At 43.2% G+C, this 18685-nt stretch overlaps 1 protein-coding gene across 7 annotated transcripts in view; it reads right to left on the bottom strand.

Moving 5' to 3' along the window:
- sh3glb2b (SH3-domain GRB2-like endophilin B2b) overlaps positions 1-18685 on the bottom strand; it is a 65669-nt gene that overhangs the window by 7244 nt on the left and 39740 nt on the right. For 2 of the 7 annotated variants that reach the window (XM_078426325.1, XM_078426324.1), the window contains exons 4-8: positions 15233-15366; positions 13858-13950; positions 11496-11558; positions 5753-5776; positions 1053-1142 (exon numbers count right to left, since the gene is read on the bottom strand). In XM_078426325.1, the coding sequence (XP_078282451.1) occupies positions 1053-1142; positions 5753-5776; positions 11496-11558; positions 13858-13950; positions 15233-15366 (404 nt within the window). The remainder of the gene's footprint in view (positions 1-1052; positions 1143-5752; positions 5777-11495; positions 11559-13857; positions 13951-15232; positions 15367-18685) is intronic. The other 5 variants (XM_078426328.1, XM_078426327.1, XM_078426330.1 and 2 more) reach the window with 3 other exon arrangements.

The raw sequence follows: 18685 nt of genomic DNA, 5'->3' as shown, positions 1-18685 counted from the left end.
GCTGCAGCAGGTAATGCTGCTTCCTCATAGTTCCAGGGTTCAATCCTGATCTCCAGATGCTGTCTGTGTGCAACACACACGTTCTCCCTGTGGCCACGAGGGGTTTCCTTGCTGCGTCACTGAAGTTATTCCTAGTGTAGGTGGTTGGATAGAAAATTAGGATGGGTAGAGGTTGGGGATGTGCTGGGTAGTTGATGGAGATGCAGAAGGCAAAAAATGGGATTAATGTAGATGGGTGCTTGGCGGTGGTCAGTGCAGACGTGAAGGGCAGATGTGGCCGTTTCATTGCTAAACAGCTAGGGACTTGCCAAGAGTGTTGGACTGGCTCGATAGCCTCCTGTGCTGATGCTTAATATTAGATTTAAAGCAAAGCACAAGTAAAACATGTGAAAGGTTGGAAATTATTAAAGGACTTAACAGGGCAGATGTGGAGAAAATGAAAATAGCAGTTATAAATAATGGATTAATGGATTGTCACTGCCCATCAAGTCTACGCCATTCAATCATGGCAGATCTCTCCCTCCTAACCCCATTCTCCTGCCTTCTCCCCATAACCTCTGACACCTGTACAAATCAAGATTCTATCTATCTCTGCCTTAAATATATCCACTGACGGCCTCCACAGCCTTCAGTGGCAAAGAATTCCACGGATTCACCACCCTCTGACCAAAGAATTTCTTCCTCATCTTCCTAAAAGAACGTCCTTTAATTCTGAGACTATGGCCTATAGTCCTCGACTCTCCCACTAGTGGAAACATCCTCTACACATCCACTCTATCCAAGCCTTTCACTGTTCTGTTTGTTTCAATGAGGCCTCCCCCTCATTCTTCTAAACTCCAGCGAGTACAGGCCCAGCGTTGTCAAACGCTCGTGATATGTTAACCTACTCATTCCTGGGATCATTCTTAAAAACCTCCTCTGGAACCTCTCCGGAGCCAGCACATCCTTTTTTGGTAGGAAGCATGGAACATTATAAATATAGGAAGCAAAGAGGCATGGAACATTATAAATTGCTACAAACAGAAAAGTCCCTGTTCCATTCAGTAACATACGTGAGTGCTGCTGATGCCCTCCAGCAGTAACCTGGTGACCTCAGCTTGCCGGTCAAACTCTGTCTGTGCCACTCGTAACTCTTGCTCCGCCTGCAAATGGAGAGGTGGTGGGTGGGAGGGGGGGGGGGGGGAAAGGCAAAACCTGAACAAAGTTACACATTAACACGGCAATCTGCAAACAACTCACACACCCACCAATACAAACCAGTGTTGATTTACATTTTCCAAAGCAACCATTATACCTCTGTCCAGATTGCTTGCTTTGTGCAGTCATCTGCCTGTGTTTCGATGAGTGGACCATCAGCAACTCGACATCAGGATTTGGCGATTCTCACAACAGGTTTGAGTTTCTCAAAGACAATCTAAAAGGCTAGCTGGATTGCACTACCTTTGTCAATGGACATTTTACCGGCTGCTGCCTCAATTAATCCATAAACTGCATTAAAGGTGGTTTGAGACTTGGATGCCTGGGTGTAAAATGGTTAAAGGCATATACACTACTCGATTTCACTGCCAGATCTTTCCAGAAGATCCACGAACACACTTAAATTGGAGCAGGGTAAAACTTGGGACTGGGCCAACCACTCCGTAATGAGGTATAGACAGCTCCTGCACAACCTCTATTCTCCAGGCTCCGAACTCCTACCACTCATCTAATGGGCTTGTTAGTGTTTATGACTTCAAGGTGGCCAATTTGGTGCAACCGCAACTAAATTAATCGGTTCATTGCAGCTACAAATAAAAGAGCAATTCTCTTTGCCTTATAAAACTATTTTACAAATGTTGACATTATATTTTAATGTGATAAGCTTAAAGGTTGCCTGTAAGCCCACGGATTTTATAGTAGGTGGTTTATCAATCCAGACACACATGCATTGGATCATCTTGAAGCCATCCTTTGCAATGGTTTAAACACACAAAATGGGACAAAAACAAAAACAGCATGGAAAAAAGTGAATTGCAAGCCACAAATTTTGAGTTGGAAATGAACAAGAAAAGAGCACGGTGGCGGTGGCAAGAAGTTCATGGTCTGGAGACCAAGGAGAGCAGTACCTCTTCATCTTAGGGGGCAGCCACAATGGAGAAGAAAGCTGCTTTCACCATCCGTGTGAAGCACTCTCTGCTGCAAGTACTTAGAATCTAGTTCACACACTAAATTTGTAACCATCCTCTCCTCACTATTTTACTGAGAAATACTAAAAAAAAGTGAGTATAGTTTGGTGACATGGTCCGTTGTGTAATTTGTGGTGAAGATAGACCGAAAATGCTGGAATAACTCAACGGGTCAGGCAGCATCTCTGGAGAAAAGGAATAGATGGGTTGGAACCCTTCTTAAGACATGAAAGATAGAAGGTGGTTGGGGGGGGGGGGGGGGGGGGAAGAGGGGAACTGGAGGCGAGAAAAGGCCAGAACAAATCAGGGCTGGCAACAGATGGCCTCGTAGAGTTTGGTTGCTGAGTGAAAGTGCTGTTAGTCCCACCCCTTCACACTGGATGACAGACATATTGTCCAGTGTTCAAAGTGTGCCTTTATGTGTGCTAAACACAGAAGATGCACAGAACACACACCTTTCTTTGAAAATATTGCAGATTTGAAAGTGGAATTGGATTTCTCAGACTCATTTCTGCAAGACTCAAGAATGCACTGCATCAACTTAAAGAACAAAGCTACGGTGTAAGGAACAAGATCCCAGTCAAACCTTGGAAGAAGAGCTTCCGGCTGTAACACTGGGGACAGCTTTAGGTGTGGGTGACTGATCAGGTGAATAGCTTTGTCTAATCTGAAACCTCATTGGCATTGGCATTAAACATGATGAATGTTGATAGACACAAAAAGCTGGAGTAACTCAGCGAGACAGGTGGGAAGAAGTTTAGAAGTCCCTCTATCCCTCCCCCACCCAAGTCACACTAGCTTCTCGTTTTCACCTAACAAACAGCTAACAATGGCCTGTTTCCTTTATCATCGTTACTTTTTTGCATATATTTCATTCATTATTCTTTATCTCTCTATATCATCGCCTATATCTCTCGTTTCCCTTATCCTTAACCAGTCTGAAGAAGGGTTTCGACCCAAAACATGACCCATTCCTTCTCTCCAGAGATGCTGCCTGTCCTGCTGAGTTACTCCAACTTTTTGTGCCTATCTTCGGTTTAAACCAGCATCTGCAGTTCCTTCCCACACATGATAAATGTTCATACATCTCTAGAGCAGCCAATATTTTGCTTCCAGTCCAGATGGCTGAGCAGTTAATATATTATATTTACTGGCTAGTTGGTTAAACAGAAACAAATATTAGTGAATATCTCAGTGACTAAATTTTCCTATATAAAAATGCTTGTCTTAAAATGTACAACCAAAAGGTTATAAAAAAAAGAGGGAGAAATTGTATGAGTCATTCATTAACAATTTCCAACAGATTAACAATGATCTCCAGCAGTTCATACCTCTGTTTAAACTCCACCACATCCAATGTGTACTGGCACTAATGTTTCCCAATATTAAACAATGCAGTCAACTGCAGTCTGGCTGACTGACCAAACCAAGTCTGCTAAAGTGAGCTACAATTTATTTCTTGCAAGAGAATCATTAATGGGAAATTATTTTGAAGGTTGAAGAGATAGGTCTCATTCTCAGCACAAAGGGCCAAAACTGCGTTGCAAGTATCATTATTCTTTCGGTCGGTGAAAGGAACAAATAAAAGCATGCCAATGTTAATATAAAACAGTGCTTTATAAATATCATCGCAGAATCCCACTGCCCCAGAAACCAGAAAAGATATTCAAGCGAGAACATCAAGAAAATGTTCGAAAATGAAAGACCAGGGCCAAGAGCCAGCTATCCCTTTAATTTGTTACACGGGTTAGATTAAAATAGAATCCAACACAAGATGGAGCAAGCTGTGGGCAGTCACTTTGCAAGAGTTGGTAAGGATAAACCGGATCAGCTTGATGCAATAAAGGTATCTGAATCATCACTGTTAGACCCATGTATTAACACACACCTTTTATTTCCTTGAGCGATCTTAATTCCATGCATGGTTAATCAATTAAATTATTAAAAATGTTGCTACATTTTTTAGATTTGAAACAATACTCAGGAAAAGCCAGATTCCATCTGTTGATAAAGCTGCAACATAAGCACACTAGAAAATGGAATTCATTCATGCCTTTGATGTAAAGAAGATAATTTGATTTAAAAGGATATGATGTTTTACTAAGCACAACATCAGTGGTTGTTTCAGTGTATTCTATACATTGCAGCTTTAACATCATTGATTCCCTCCCACCCCAATAGACATGGAAAGACCAGAGCACGGGTCACATGGTAAATACAGAGCAACCTGCTCAACACTCTGGCAGCCAGGGAGGGTTGATCCATCTCCAGGTTCCAGTGCCATCTACTTGTTTTTGTGTGAAAAGTTACATACCGTTTGAATCCAAAATGTGAAAAATGCGAAACAGTAGACATCTCACATTTGATTGTTATACAAATTCAGTGTTGCTCCGCTTTTGTTAATATTGGGAGCAAGGTGCTTTACTGTACAGTGCTCAATACATTTCTCATTAGAGAATCATGTTCCACTTCTTTTTGACATCTCAGTCCCCTGGCCCCCCTGCATTTCTGCACAGTACTGATTGATGAATTGGGAGCTCTCGAGCTGCTGAACAGGTTTAAGGGGCCCATTTCCTTGGTCATCTGCACATGTGGGTGCATGCCCTTGATCCCCATCATCAGTGATCTGTACCTTGCTCTGGGGCGTTTATTACCTGGATCTTTTGGGGAAAGTCAGAGTGAGTTGTAGCGTCCCACAGAATCCCCAAACGACTGCTGTGATTAAATCAGAACCCTGCCTCAATATCAATGGCCACGCTGGAACGGTCATCACTCTTCTTCACATCACACAGGGCAGCACAGTGGTGCAGCTGGTAGAGCTGCTGCCTCACAGCGAACAGATTCTATCCCGGACCCTGTGTGCTCTCTGTGTGGAGTTTGCACTTTCTCCAGTGTGGTTTTCCTCCAGGTGCTCTGGTTACCTCCCACATTCCAAAGACATGCAGGTTTCCAGATTAATTGGGCTCTGTAAATTGCTCCCTAGTAGGTAGGGTGTAGATGCAAAAGTGGGATAATGTAGAACTAGTGTGAATGGGTGATCAATGGTCAATGTGGTCTCAGTGTGCCTAAGGGCCTATTACCATGACACGAAAAGCTGGAGTAACTCATCGGGACAGGCAGCATCTCTGGAGAGAAGGAATGGGTGAGCTTTCGGGTCGAGACCCTTCTTCAGACCATGCTTCTTATTACCATGCTGTATGTCTAAACTAAAATGTAGGCTTCCTTCTTATGACCAAAATCTTCTCGTCATCACGTGACATTGGCCATTAATACTGGGATTAGGTATTACACCGGGGATTGGAATTGGGGACACCACAGAGCCAATCTTATAGTGGTCACCAATGTTTGGACCAACGCCAATCAACCCCAAGAATGGAAGTGGGAACAGATGGAGACTGAATCGCAGGTGCAACAAGTTCACATTTAAGTCTGAGGTTTTTGAAGCATTGCTGATCATTTCCGAGACACTTGCCTGTAAAACACCTTTTCATAAATCTTTACAAATTCCCAAATATTAATCACCAAGTAACCAGTAGCCTAGTTTTACCAGTGCCCATGATATTTCTCCCTGGGTTTTGGATACTCACTTTCGTCACCTCCTCACTCCAGAGCTGCAAATCCACACAGCAACAAGAAAGGAGATGAGTGTTTGACACGAGAAGGAGCTCATTGTTACTGATGTTCAATGTAAGCAATGGTCAGACTATGATGATAACACAACCCAAACATGTAGAAGAACAGAAAACATATTTGTACTGTGGACAACAGGATCTTAACTCTTGATGGTTTGGTATGGATCACAGACCTTGGCTCAGAATTTGCATCGAATAACTGGGCAAAAAATAGCGAACCCTGGTAAGGGACATCTCTAGATCAGAGTTGTCATCATATGGGACTATACTTGCCAGCAATTTACAAATAAAGAAAATCCAGATATCAACAAACCAAAAGCTGGGTTACATTTTTGGTAGAGGGTGGTTTTTCTAAGACACAAGTGTGAGGGAAAGGATTGAAGTCTAAACTAAGTCAACAGTCCACAATTGAATCAAAGATCAGCAAATCACAAAAGGTCTGAAGTTTAACAAAAGTAATGTATGGTTTTGAAAATGTGGTACAAAAAGTGGCAATTTACAGATTAGGATGAAATGATCAACAAATCGATGCTCATTTTCATTGGCGGTGGGATAAAGGCAAGCAAGCCATATGCCTTCGTCACCACCCTAGCTACCCGAGTTGCCACTTTCAGGGAACTATGAACTTGAACCACAAGATCCCTCTGTTCATCGATATTCATTAGTGATCTACCATTTACGATATCTGTCCTACACGACTTCCAAAATGCATCACCTTGCACTTGTTAAGAGTTTAAATGGAGAATCGGAATGGTGCCCCAGCCAACCCGATGCCAAATTATTGGGATTTCTGCACATCGGGTAATCAGAGTTTACTGCATTAATTAATTGGCAGGTAAGACCAACATCTGCTATACTATTAATGTCTAAGTCTCACACTTAGTGTTATGTTTGTGATGTTATTTCAATGCTGACCTATTAGCTTATTCCCTCTGGGAATTAATTTCACGTGCAAGCCAAAGGTTGCTTGTACGTGATTAAGAACAGCAACTTAAATTATTGTTAAGTCAATTCTATATGTCACTATGAAAACACATTATCATGTTTACGATGCCGAGATATCTTAATTCTTTCAAAAGGCTGGGCGCTGGTTTTGTCCATTTCATTTGTGCAGCTTAGAAAACTGATGATCTGATTTGCTTGAATTCTAAATGTTAGTGATGGAGTAACTCAGCGGGTCAGGCAACAACTCTGGAGGATATGGATGGGTGACTCAAAATAGCTGGAAGGCTGGAGTGCACAGTCTGATCTTGAATCACAAACATGACCCCAGGTGGATAATGATAATTTCTGATGGTCTGATATTCACCCTCCCCAAAACTAGGTCTAATGTCATATCAGTCAGGGTGTGACCAACAACATGGGAAAAGAGAGGGAAAGCTGGGGCAACGCAAACACATACAAAATTAACTGAACGTTGGATTTCCAGCCCAGAAGGCACTTCCTTTTGGTGAAGAATTCAGCACAATGTCTAAATTTTACAAATTTGGCATAAATGACACATTCCAACTCAAAAGGTGCTGTAAAAATCTCTCTGCAACCTCTCACATTGCAGGGTTAGGAACCCAAGTCCGCCCCCCCCCCCCCCCCCCCCCCCCCAACATCCCTCAAACCACATCCAGGTAGAACCACCTCCCAGACCTTCTGACATTCCCCCAGAGATGGCCTCTTCCTTGTTTCACCCCAAACTCGTCCCTCCACTGATTCTTTTGACTTGATCAAATATTCTGCCTTAATGAGCGGAGCACATAGATCAGACCTGGATTTGAACTTGGTTAAAATCTCAGTAATTCCAACATAATGATCTTTCGGCACAGCCGATAGAAGTATTATTTTGGCTAATGGATAAGGCAAGTCTGTGCAAAGCTGACCTCAACAGTCAAAAGATCTGGAGGAAGAAAACGAAAATGATTTTCGATAGAATCAGATCAGAGGTTAGTCAAATCAGCAACCTGGAAATAGCCCACACAGCTGGTGAGTGTTAAAGAAAATCTGCTACAAACCAGCAGTGATGTAGGAATCTTTACTCAAGCTTCACCATCATGACAAAACGCCAGCCAGATAGAGAGCACAGCACCGGGGAAGGGACCTGGGACACAAAACTCTCGGCTATGTTCAAAAATCATAATTTTAAAAAAAATCTAACTTGGACATTTCTCAACATTTAGAGTATATTCAGTGGGCAGGTTTGAGCAGATCTGTGTAAAGTTCTAAAATATGTTTTCTTTTCTTTCAATGAAATACAGTTATTGGTTTAGTTACATTTCAAGTTGAATTTGTCTTAAGAGCAACGAAGTAAAAATAAGTGACTACAAAGATTAAATATGAACTTATATTTTCCTGAGTTAATTGAACCAATTACACAAATAAAACTATGCTGTTAAACGGGACATGTGCATAAATATCTGGAAGACTGTGTGATCTACAATGCCAACAAGCAGCATTAATATTGTGCCTTTAACATAGGAAAAGATCCCAAGGTACTTCAGAATCAGTACAACATAAATGCTGTTTGATGTTGTGCAACATCAAACAACATAAAACACTGCCCCTCACAGAGAAAACGTGCAGATTTTCAGCATCTCCACACCACACATACCTTACAGCACTGCTGAGGGTTCTCAGATGGCACAGAAATAACTATTAATCCTTCTTATGATTCTTATAAAAATTAATGCTTCAGATTAAAAATTCTCTTTTAGGTTTTACAATTCCTCCAAGGTTGTGGTCCTTCCTTTTCATGTCACCTCTTCCAGCCCCTCGGCTTTTGGTCTTCAGACAGTGCAGGCCTCCTGTGGTCTTTGCTCCCATCATGGCTGCTGTGTCTTGAGGCATCAATACATAAAGCCCTGGGATTTCCTTCCCATAGGTTCTTATCTTCCACCCCAACATCCTACAAGAACCTTCCTTGGCTAAGTCTTTGCATTTGACCAATTGTGCATCTCTGAGACACATTAGCACCCTTTCCTGTGTTAAAGGCTGAATGTAAATTGAAACTGACACAGAGATACCAGTGTAGGAGACCTAGGGACCACAGTGAAGATTTATCAAGAGTTATTCTATTGAGCTGATCTGTTGATAAGTCTCTCCCTCTGTTGTGCAGGTGCACTGACTGCTTTCCCACCAACAACACACACTAGACAAGACTCAAGACAAATCCAACTTTCTTCAATGATTATGGGGTTAGTAGCAGATTAATCTAGGTTAGTGGGGGGGGGGGGGGGTGAATGCTGTAGGGGGCAATTAATGTCACTTATTACATACCATCTGAGTATTGAAAATAGAATTGAAAATTGTGACGGAGTAGAATGCAGCAGGATCCACATCACAGAATAGGAGGTGGCAAATGAAGATTTTAATACCACAGAGCTGGGAAAGTGAGTCAGATTCACCATCAACCTGCACACCAAAATTGTGCTGCATTCCAGACCTTCTAAAATTCTGCTACATTTGTGTGTAAATTTGTCACACAAGGTAGATAAATAGGATTTCAAACAGAGCAAAGGCAGAAGTGGGTATGTAATAAATATGGTATTGGATTGGTGATGCTTTTTATCACTATTAACCAACTATTGGGAACAAGGGAAATGCAGAGATCTCAAAGGAGATGAATGGGTATATCGACAGGATCAGCTGACGCACATTATCGGACATGTGGCTGACTGTTAACCTCACTGAAAATGCCCCGGCAAGCCACTCAGTTGGATGAAAGCATCATGCAACAGGGAAGGCCCGTACAGCAGTCGACCCTTCTCACTCTTGCCTGGATTGGGAGAGCTGCCTCAGAGACAGCGAAGCATCATTTTGACATGGTGGTACTCCGTCTCTCATGGATGATCTGGACAATTACATCTGCATCTTTGGGACCAGTGAGCATAGTTCGATTAGGTTTAAGATAGTTATGGATAGGGACGGAGAGGGTCCACGTGTTAAAATGCTCAACTGGGGTAAGGCCAACTTTGAGGGTATGAGAGAAGGTCTCGCTCAAGTTGACTGGAGCAGGTTATTTGAGGGGAAAGGAATATCGGCCAAGTGGGATGTTTTTTAAAAGTGTGCTGATGATAGCTCAGGATATGTACGTCCCCATTAGAGTGAAGGGCAAAGCAGGCAAATGTAAGGAAGCTTGGCTGACAAGGGAAATTGAGGCGTTGGTCAAAAACAAGAAGGATGCATGGGACAGGTATAGGAAGCTGGGATCAAGTGCATCCCTGGAGGAGTTTTGGGAACTAAGGAGTAAACTGAAAAAGGAGATCAGAAGGGCAAAAAGGGGCCAGGAGATAGCACGGGCGGGTAGCATTAAGGACAATGCCAGAAGATTTTATAAATACAGTACATAAGGGGGGAAAGCTTGAAATGGTTCAGAAAAGATTTGAGGATGTTGCCGGGACTTGAGGGTGTGAGATGTAGGGAGAGGTTGAGTAGGCTGGGTCTCTGTTCCATGGAGCACAGGAGGATGAGGGGTGATCTTATGGAGGTGTACAAAATCATGAGAGGAATAGATCGGGTAGATGCACAGAGTCTCTTGCCCAGAGTAGTGGAATCGAGGACTAGAAGACATAGGTTCAAGGAGAGGGGGAAAAGATTTAATAGGAATCCAAGAGGTAACTTTTTCACATAAAGGGTGGTGGGTGTGTGGAACAAGCTGCCAGAGGAGGTAGTTGAGGCTGGGACTATCGCATCATTTAAGAAACAGTTAGACAGGTACATAGATAGGACAGGTTTGGAGGGATATGGGCCAAACTCGGGCAGGTGGGACTAGTGTAGCTGGGACATTGTTGGCCGGTGTGGGCATGTGGGCCAAAGAGCCTGTTTCCACAATGTATCACTCTATGAGTATAGATATGCCCTGTGTCACTGGCAGCACAGGCACAACAAAGGTGGGAGAGGCATGGTATGCAATCAGAAGGAAGAGGCCTGTGTATCCTCGACATTGACTGCACCCCTTGCTAACATTTCCAACGGGGAAATACACCTTTAGAAGGTGGTGTTGCAAATTGATGCAGTTCGCACAATGATACACAGTGGTGCTCGTGAGAAATTTCACTGTGAGACGATGATAATGGATCACTGCTATACTTCCAAGTCAGGACTGTACATGATTTGGTAACACTCCCATGAATGCAGAGCAGCCTAGGCAGTGAATTTAGAAACTGAACTAAACATGTACGAATGGAAGCAGAAAAGTGCTCCTCAATCTGCACAACAAGATTGTGATCCATTCCAGATCCTCTAAAACTCTGCTACATGTGTGTGTAAATTTGTCACACAAGGTAGATACTGGTGTGTCTGAAATGCCCTGACCTAAGCTGGTGGTTGTCAAACCTCCAGGATAGGCCTGCAATCGCTGTCAAATGTTCAGTTTCAGGAAGTTGCTCCTGTATTCAAGACCCTGAGCAACGCACAACAGAAAAATCTTAAAAAGCTATTAAAATGTTTTCCTTAATTTTTTTCTTCAAGGTTTATATACGTTGAAAGTCAGCCAAGGTAAGGCTGTTTGACCAAGGTTGGTGAGGGTAAAAAGATCTCCAGGATTACATTCCAGAGTTAGCAACACAAATCAAGGTTGCAGTTTTAAAATTTGCTACGTTGAGTAAAAAGGGTCACCAATCCTTATATCATACAAAATGGGAGAGAAAGAGAGAGAGAGAGTTATAAAACAGCTGGGAGGTTGATTTTTGAGGCTCCAGCGATGTCTTACCGCAGATGCACTGGCCGACAGCACATAGTTACGAGGCCTGGTCTCCTGAAAATCTGGTGTCGCCTACAAGGCGGGAAGAGAATTTTACAGAAAACAAACATGCAAAATATCTGAGGACGTGCTTAACGAGGAAAGTCACTTCAAACTTGAAAGGTACGCTGGCTCCAAACCAGAAAACAGGATCAGGCCTACAGATGTGCAGAGGAACTGGACTCAATTGATATTGTGTAGCACGCACGAGTGAACGAGAAATCCTAATCCACACTGTGCTTAGTTTAATCAAAGCATCGAGGAGAAGAGTTTGAACTAGCCTGGAGCAGTGTGGAGTGGTAGGCCTCCAAGGAATTAATCAGGTTTCTACAAAGAGATAATACTGTCGGATGGAAAATCTGTGCCCCCAATGAGGCAGTGTTATAGTTTACAGCTATTGCTCAAACCACATATTTAACTTCAACTAAACTGACCTGAAATTTGGATCAAGACCCAGGGACTTGGGAGTATAGGTGAACATTGCAGTAATGTGTTCAGTTTTGGCCACCTTGCCAGAGAAAGGATGTCAGCAAGCTGGAAAGAGCGCAGAAAAGATTTATGATGCCAGTACTTGAGGGCCTGAGCTACAGGGAGCGGTTTGGCAGGCAAGGACTTTATTCCTTGGAGTGCAGGAGGCAAAGGGGTAATGTTATAGAAGTGTGAAATCATGAGGGGTGTGGATAGAGTGAATGCACAGTCTTTTACTCAGAGTAGGGGAATCAAGAACCAGAGGGCATAATTTTAAGATAAGAGGGGGAAAGATTTAATAGGAACCTAAGGGGCAACCTTTTCAACCAGAGAGCAGTGGGCACATGGAACAAGCTGCCAGAAGCACCTACTGGGCCATCACCATCACTTGAACATGTAGGGCAAATCCTAAACTTTCCAGAACATTATATCATGGTGCATTATCATGAATTCCAGTAGTTAATTGTGAGTTTTTTTACCCTGGCTTGGCATCTCCACTGAAGGAAATGAAACAAAATTAAGAAGCAAAAGGGAATGAAAATGAAATCCATTTTGAAACTGATTAATTCACATCTCCTAATACCCCATCAGTATCGGAGCATAAAAATATTGTACAATGGAAAGACAGCGTCTTGAGGTTTAAGGCTTTTTTATAGCAGTCTGATTTATGGGGGATCATTGGGAAGGGGATCTGCAAAGGCAGGGTTGTGCCTTGTCATTATTATGTATAGTAGGGGTGCATGCTCCAATGCAATTAGTGTCTTTCCACATATTATCACCCCCCCCCCCCCCAAATATAGTCAAATTTATCTTTCAGGGCATGCTGCTGGGTCTTGAGCAGGAGTCCTTGAACCTGGTTAATAAGTGTTGAGATTAAAGAGGAACTGTAGGACTGTAAAGGAAGAAAATTGATGACTGCAGCTAGTTAATTAATCTTTTTCGATTTCTACTTCATGCAGTTGGAGAAAAGAACTTTCTTTCAAATAAAAACAACCTCAGAGGCTCTTTGTGTTCTCCATCAGCTCTGGTATCAATGAGGAAGCATACAGACCAGCAACACTGATTACTGTCAATGTCAGGAGGGGTGGGGGAAGCACCAATCAGACTTTGTATTTTTCTTGATTAGTATGGGTGGTATGGGTTATGGGGAGAAGGCAGGAGAATGGGGCTGAGAGGGAAAGATAGGATCAGACATGATTGAATGGCGGAGTAGACTTGATGGGTTGAATGGCCCAATTCTGCTCCTAGAACCTATGAAGAATGGAAGATCGAATGAGTTGCAGCTCTCAGCACATCTCCACTGATCGCGGCTCTAAAGCCCACCTCCACACCCGCCTCATTGCTACTGCAGAAACACACAGTGGTCCACTCATTCATGATTAGGAATGCAGCTTGGACTTCCCCTGACTTGCTGTAGCTGCTCCTGCGAAAGTCTCATCGGACCAACTGTGGTTCAGAGTAGCAGCCAGTCAACAAATCAAATTTTTTTTTTTTTAATCACTTCTGGATTGTTATGGAAAATTAGACCAGAGAAAGTAGCAGTTCAACCAACAAGTACTTACTTCTCCCTCACACTGTGCAGGACACAACAGAAAAAAAACATTAGTCAGTAAAGGACGACTGGGAACAATGTAGTTGTGACATGGAATTAGAGACAAAATGTTATTGAACAATGAAAGGGGAAAGAGAGAGACACATGCAAATACATTAACTCTCAGAGTATGAACAATCAGCACTGATGAAGAGATGCAGCCTCTAGTTAAGTGTCTTGGATTATGGCCACATCTGAAAACATGCACGCGCTGCCAGAACACTCAGGAGAGTTAATGAATCCTTGAGAAGGGTTGAAAAGAAAGCGACCTACTGCTGCTTTGACCTCGGCTGCCTTTGCTTTCTTTAATCGGGTCTTGCTGGCGTCCAGGTCCAATCGTCTGTTCTCCAAGAGTCTTCTCTCCCTCTGCATGTTAAAAACAAAGCAGGAAAGCATCCATCTTCTGCATCCAGAACCAGGGTTCACGATTTAAGAATAAGGAGTAGGCCATTTAGGACTGAGACGAGGAAAAAAAAAATCACCCAGAGAGTTGTGAATCTGCGGAATTCTCTGCACAGAAGGCAGTGGAGGCCAATTCACTGGATGTTTTCAAGGGAGAGTTAGAGTTTGGTCTTAGCACTAACGGAATCAAGGGATATGGGGAAAAAGCAGGAACGGGGTACTGATTTTGATGATCAGCCATGATCATATTGAATGGCAGTGCTGGCTCGAAGGGCCGAATGGCCTGCTCCTGCACCTATTTTCGATGTTTCTATCTGCACCTCTACCAACTCACATTCCGTGGGTCTCTGAACATTCCACATCGACCACCTTGCCTTGTGGATACATTTAAAGGAATAACTAGAGTTTCAATGGGCTCAGTACATCCCAAAGTCAGCTACAGTTTTACAGCAAAATAGAAAGGTCCAGAGTAACTCAGCAGGTTAGGCAACATATGTGGAGGGAATGGACAGGCGACATTTTGGGAAGGGATCTTTCTTCAAACTGATTGAAGTATGGCAGAGAAAGCTAGGAGAGAAAGCTGGGAGAGGAGTGGGCTCAGGACAACGTCTGGCAAGAACAAATGTAAGAGTGTTGTCATAGTAGGGGATTTTAACTTTCCCAATAAGACTGGGACATGCATAATGCCACGGACTTGGACAAGGGAGTTAGTCTTTCATATGTATAAGAAAATAACTGCAGATGCTGGTACAAATCGATTTATTCACAAAATGCTGGAGTAACTCAGCAGGTCAGGCAGCATCTCGGGAGAGAAGGAATGGGTGACGTTTCGGGTCGAGACCCTTCTTCAGACTGATGTCGGGGGTGGGACAAAGGAAGGATATAGGTGGAGACAGGAAGATAGAGGGAGATCTGGGAAGGAGGAGGGGAAGGGAGGGACAGAGGAGCTATCTGAAGTTGGAGAAGTCGACGTTCATACCACCGGGCCGCAAACTGCCCAGGCGAAATATGAGGTGCTGCTCCTCCAATTTCCGGCGGGCCTCACTATGGCACTGGAGGAGGCCCATGACAGAGAGGTCAGACTGGGAATGGGAGGGGGAGTTAAAGTGCTGGGCCACCGGGAGATCAGTTGCGTTAATGCGGACCGAGCGCAGGTGTTCAGCGAAGCGATCGCCGAGCCTGCGCTTAGTCTTTCATTGGCCCTAGCGGTGGGAATGGGATGTGGGGGCAATTGTGCAAAACTCACCAATATGGTCTTCCAGTCACCTTCCAGGAAGTTACGGAGTGGTGTCAGGAAGTTAATCATGGAAGATTGAATGAAATCCCGATCGGCAGCTCCCAGGCGTCGCTGTGCCTCCCCAACCTTGACTAGAGTGCTGCCTGAGGTAATAATGGACAGTGTTACACGTGGATATCCAGACCTCCCAACATTTGATTTTACAAATTCATAATTTTGATGTCCAAACTTCAGAATTTTACATCAAAATTCATAATATTGCGCGTAATGCAACTTTTCAGCAAAACAAAGTATGCACGCCAAATGCACATACGCTACATTCATGTGTGAAAAACGACTATTATTTCCAACAGTCTGTAGTTCTTGGACTACATGTACAATGTCAGACCTATTATGAGTATATGCTGCTATTTATAGAAAGGTTATTGAAAAGAGATACTTTTTGCAACACAAAGAAAAAAATTGTTTTGTTTAGTTTTTTTTCTATTTTGCTTTTTCCGTACACATCCCAATTCTCTTGGTATTGAATAAAAGAACAATGGTCATAAAATGTATGACTAAGTTATGAAGAGTTGATGTATGTGGCTGGACTAAGCATATGGAAGGATTTCATAGCGCGAGTCTGTGACTGTGCTACATAAACATTTATCATTCTTATGCTCCAAACTCACCCTCCTGTGTAACCTCTGCTTCAGCTGTGTGTCATCCACCCTGCCCTTAAAGGCACCAGCGTTATTTGCCTAAGCATCATCCGTACCCAGAAGGTCCATGATGCATTATTTTTGCCGTTCTGGAATTTCTTTCACTTAGCATCACAAGGTCTCTCACTTGTCACTGTTCCCCAATTTCACACATTCACTTTGTTCCTCTTGCCGGGAATGTTGGGGAATGGATGAATTTTGCTCAATGCACGGTATCTACGTCCAGTGATACTCAGAGAAAGGATACTACAGGGCAAAGGGTGAACAAACAGAAACCAAGTCTATCATTTTCATTACCCTGCCACCACGCCATTCCTGTTCCATCCTTCCCTGCATCGTACGGTTTGTAGTCAGAAAGCAACGATGCTGTAACAGTTCACCCACTTGCAGCAAATGCTCCCAGTCCACCATTAACATATGCTTCCACCCTTTCTCCAAAGGTACCACGACTGATTCTAATCTTTCCAGAATTCACCATATTCACAAAAGATCCACACACGCACACATTCATCATTCCAAACATTTCAATCTCACTCACCTCACCCCGGTCACTCCCTCTTCTCCCCTCTCCCATCAGGCAAGAGGTACAGAAGTGTGAAAATGCACACCTCCACATTCAGGGACAGATTCCTCCCAGCTGTTATCAGACAACTGAATCATCCCATCAAGAACTTGAGAGAGGCACTGAGCTACTATCTACCTCACTGGAGACCATCGGACTATCTTTAATCGGACTTTATCTTCCATTAAATGTTATTCCCTTTATCATGGACAGCTTGATTGTAATTATGTACTGTATACTCTTTCCACTAACTGGATAGCACGCAACAAAAGCTTTTCACTGTACCTCGATACACGTGACAATGAATTAAACACATTTTCATGCAGTTTGATCATACGAATAAATTAAAAGTATGCAGCATTTATATAAAACTAATCCGGTAATGGCAAGCTTTTAAATCAGATGATGTCAAAAATTAATCCATTATGTAAAATGGATGAATAAATGAAAAAAAAAGTCAAAATTATTGATTAGCAAATAAAGCAAACTGACCCCATTATCAAATGCAACACTTGGCTGCATTTGAAGACAGTTGAAAAGCAACAATATTATGTGACTGAGGCCACAGCCAAAGGAGCAGCAGTTGCATCCAATTAGCCAGGGTAGACTAAAAAAACTGGAGTAACTCAGCAGGACAGGCAGCATCTCTGGAGAGGAGTGGGTAACGTTTCAGGTCGATACCTTTCCTCAGACCAGAAATGTCACCCATTCTTTCTATCCAGAGATATTGCCTGAGTCACTCCAGCATTTTGTGTCTATCTTCGGTTTAAACCAGTATCTGCCGTTCCTTCCTGCACAATTAGCCAGTGTTGCATCAACTTACCTGCACCTCGTCAGCCCCACTCCTTAAAAACCAAGGCAGGTGCAGCCACAGAGAGAGCGGAGGACTCCCTACTTACTGTGCCTCTCTTTGCAGACTCAGAGCGCCGGGACAGGCCCAAGACCGCCAGCACCACACAGACTCCGAACCATCCCTTTTTTATGATGAGCGTTTGTCGGCACTGGGCCTGTACTCGCTGGAGTTTAGAAGAATGAGGGGGGGACCTCATTGAAACATACTGAATAGTGAAAGGCCTGGGTAGAGTGGATATGGAGAGGATGTTGTGTGGATTAGAAGGTATAAGCTAAAAGGAGAGAGTGGACAAACTTGGACAGTTAGAAACTTCTTCTAAAACCTCTCCAAGGCCTCCACATCCTTTCTGTAATGGGGCAACCAGAATTGTACACATAACTCCAAATGCTGCCTAATCAAAGTCCTATACATCTGCAATGAAAGGAAAGCTGCTTTCTGATAGACTCGCTCCCAACACCACAAGTTCAAGGAGCTTTTGAGGGGAGACCAGCAGCTAATTTGCACATATAAAGATTTCAGAAATAGTATTATATATAGTGTAATATGACCTAGAACTGTTGTCGGCGCCCCGTCCTATCTTGTTGGAACTCTTGACACTGCAACGATCAAAACGTCCCACTTTTGAGAGTAGTGCCTCTTGTGTTTCCTCGGGCAGAGTTGAGCAAACCTGTCCTGTGTCCTTTCTACCTCATCTTCTGATTCAAAGCCCAGCTTCATAATTCGTCATAGCCGCAGCCCATCTAGGCTTGGGAGGAGAGAGGTTCACTTTATTGAGCACAGCTGAAGATGATTCTGACTTGTACCCATCGGGCTGATTGCTTGGCTTTCTATTTGGATCCTGCAATGCAACATCAAATCCAAAAGGCACAGTTGCTGGACCAGACTTTGTGCAGGTCACAAGCAGGAATTGAAAATGTTTTAAGATTATCCAGGAGATAAGTGGATATAAAATTGATATTCTTAATATTTATCATCTATGAAATATACGGTGCCAAGTCCACAATGGTGGGACTCAGGGCATTATTGATTGTTGAATGAGGTTTACAGTTGCATCTATCAAACATATTCAGTCAGAGAAGACACTAACCAGATGGCAGGAGGCTTATGCAGAGCACGGCCTGAAATGGCTTCTTTGTGCTGCATTAGTCTCTAATTCCATCAAATGAGAAATCATTTGTTAAGCCATGAAAGCACACAACCCCTGAAATATATCCTGTTTAGCCAGCAAGAGCTATACTTCAACATCAATCGAACAGGACTGCCTTGCATAAATACATCAAAGGTTAGCAAACTATTATCATTAATACCATCCCCTTGCTGGGTCTACTTAGATTCTTCAAATCCCC

Source organism: Rhinoraja longicauda, chromosome 31 (genome assembly GCF_053455715.1).
Source record: "Rhinoraja longicauda isolate Sanriku21f chromosome 31, sRhiLon1.1, whole genome shotgun sequence".
In the NCBI taxonomy this organism is placed as follows: Eukaryota; Metazoa; Chordata; class Chondrichthyes; order Rajiformes; family Arhynchobatidae; genus Rhinoraja; species Rhinoraja longicauda.
Note: the sequence above shows the minus strand (reverse complement) of the source record. Positions and strands in the feature narration are given on the sequence as shown.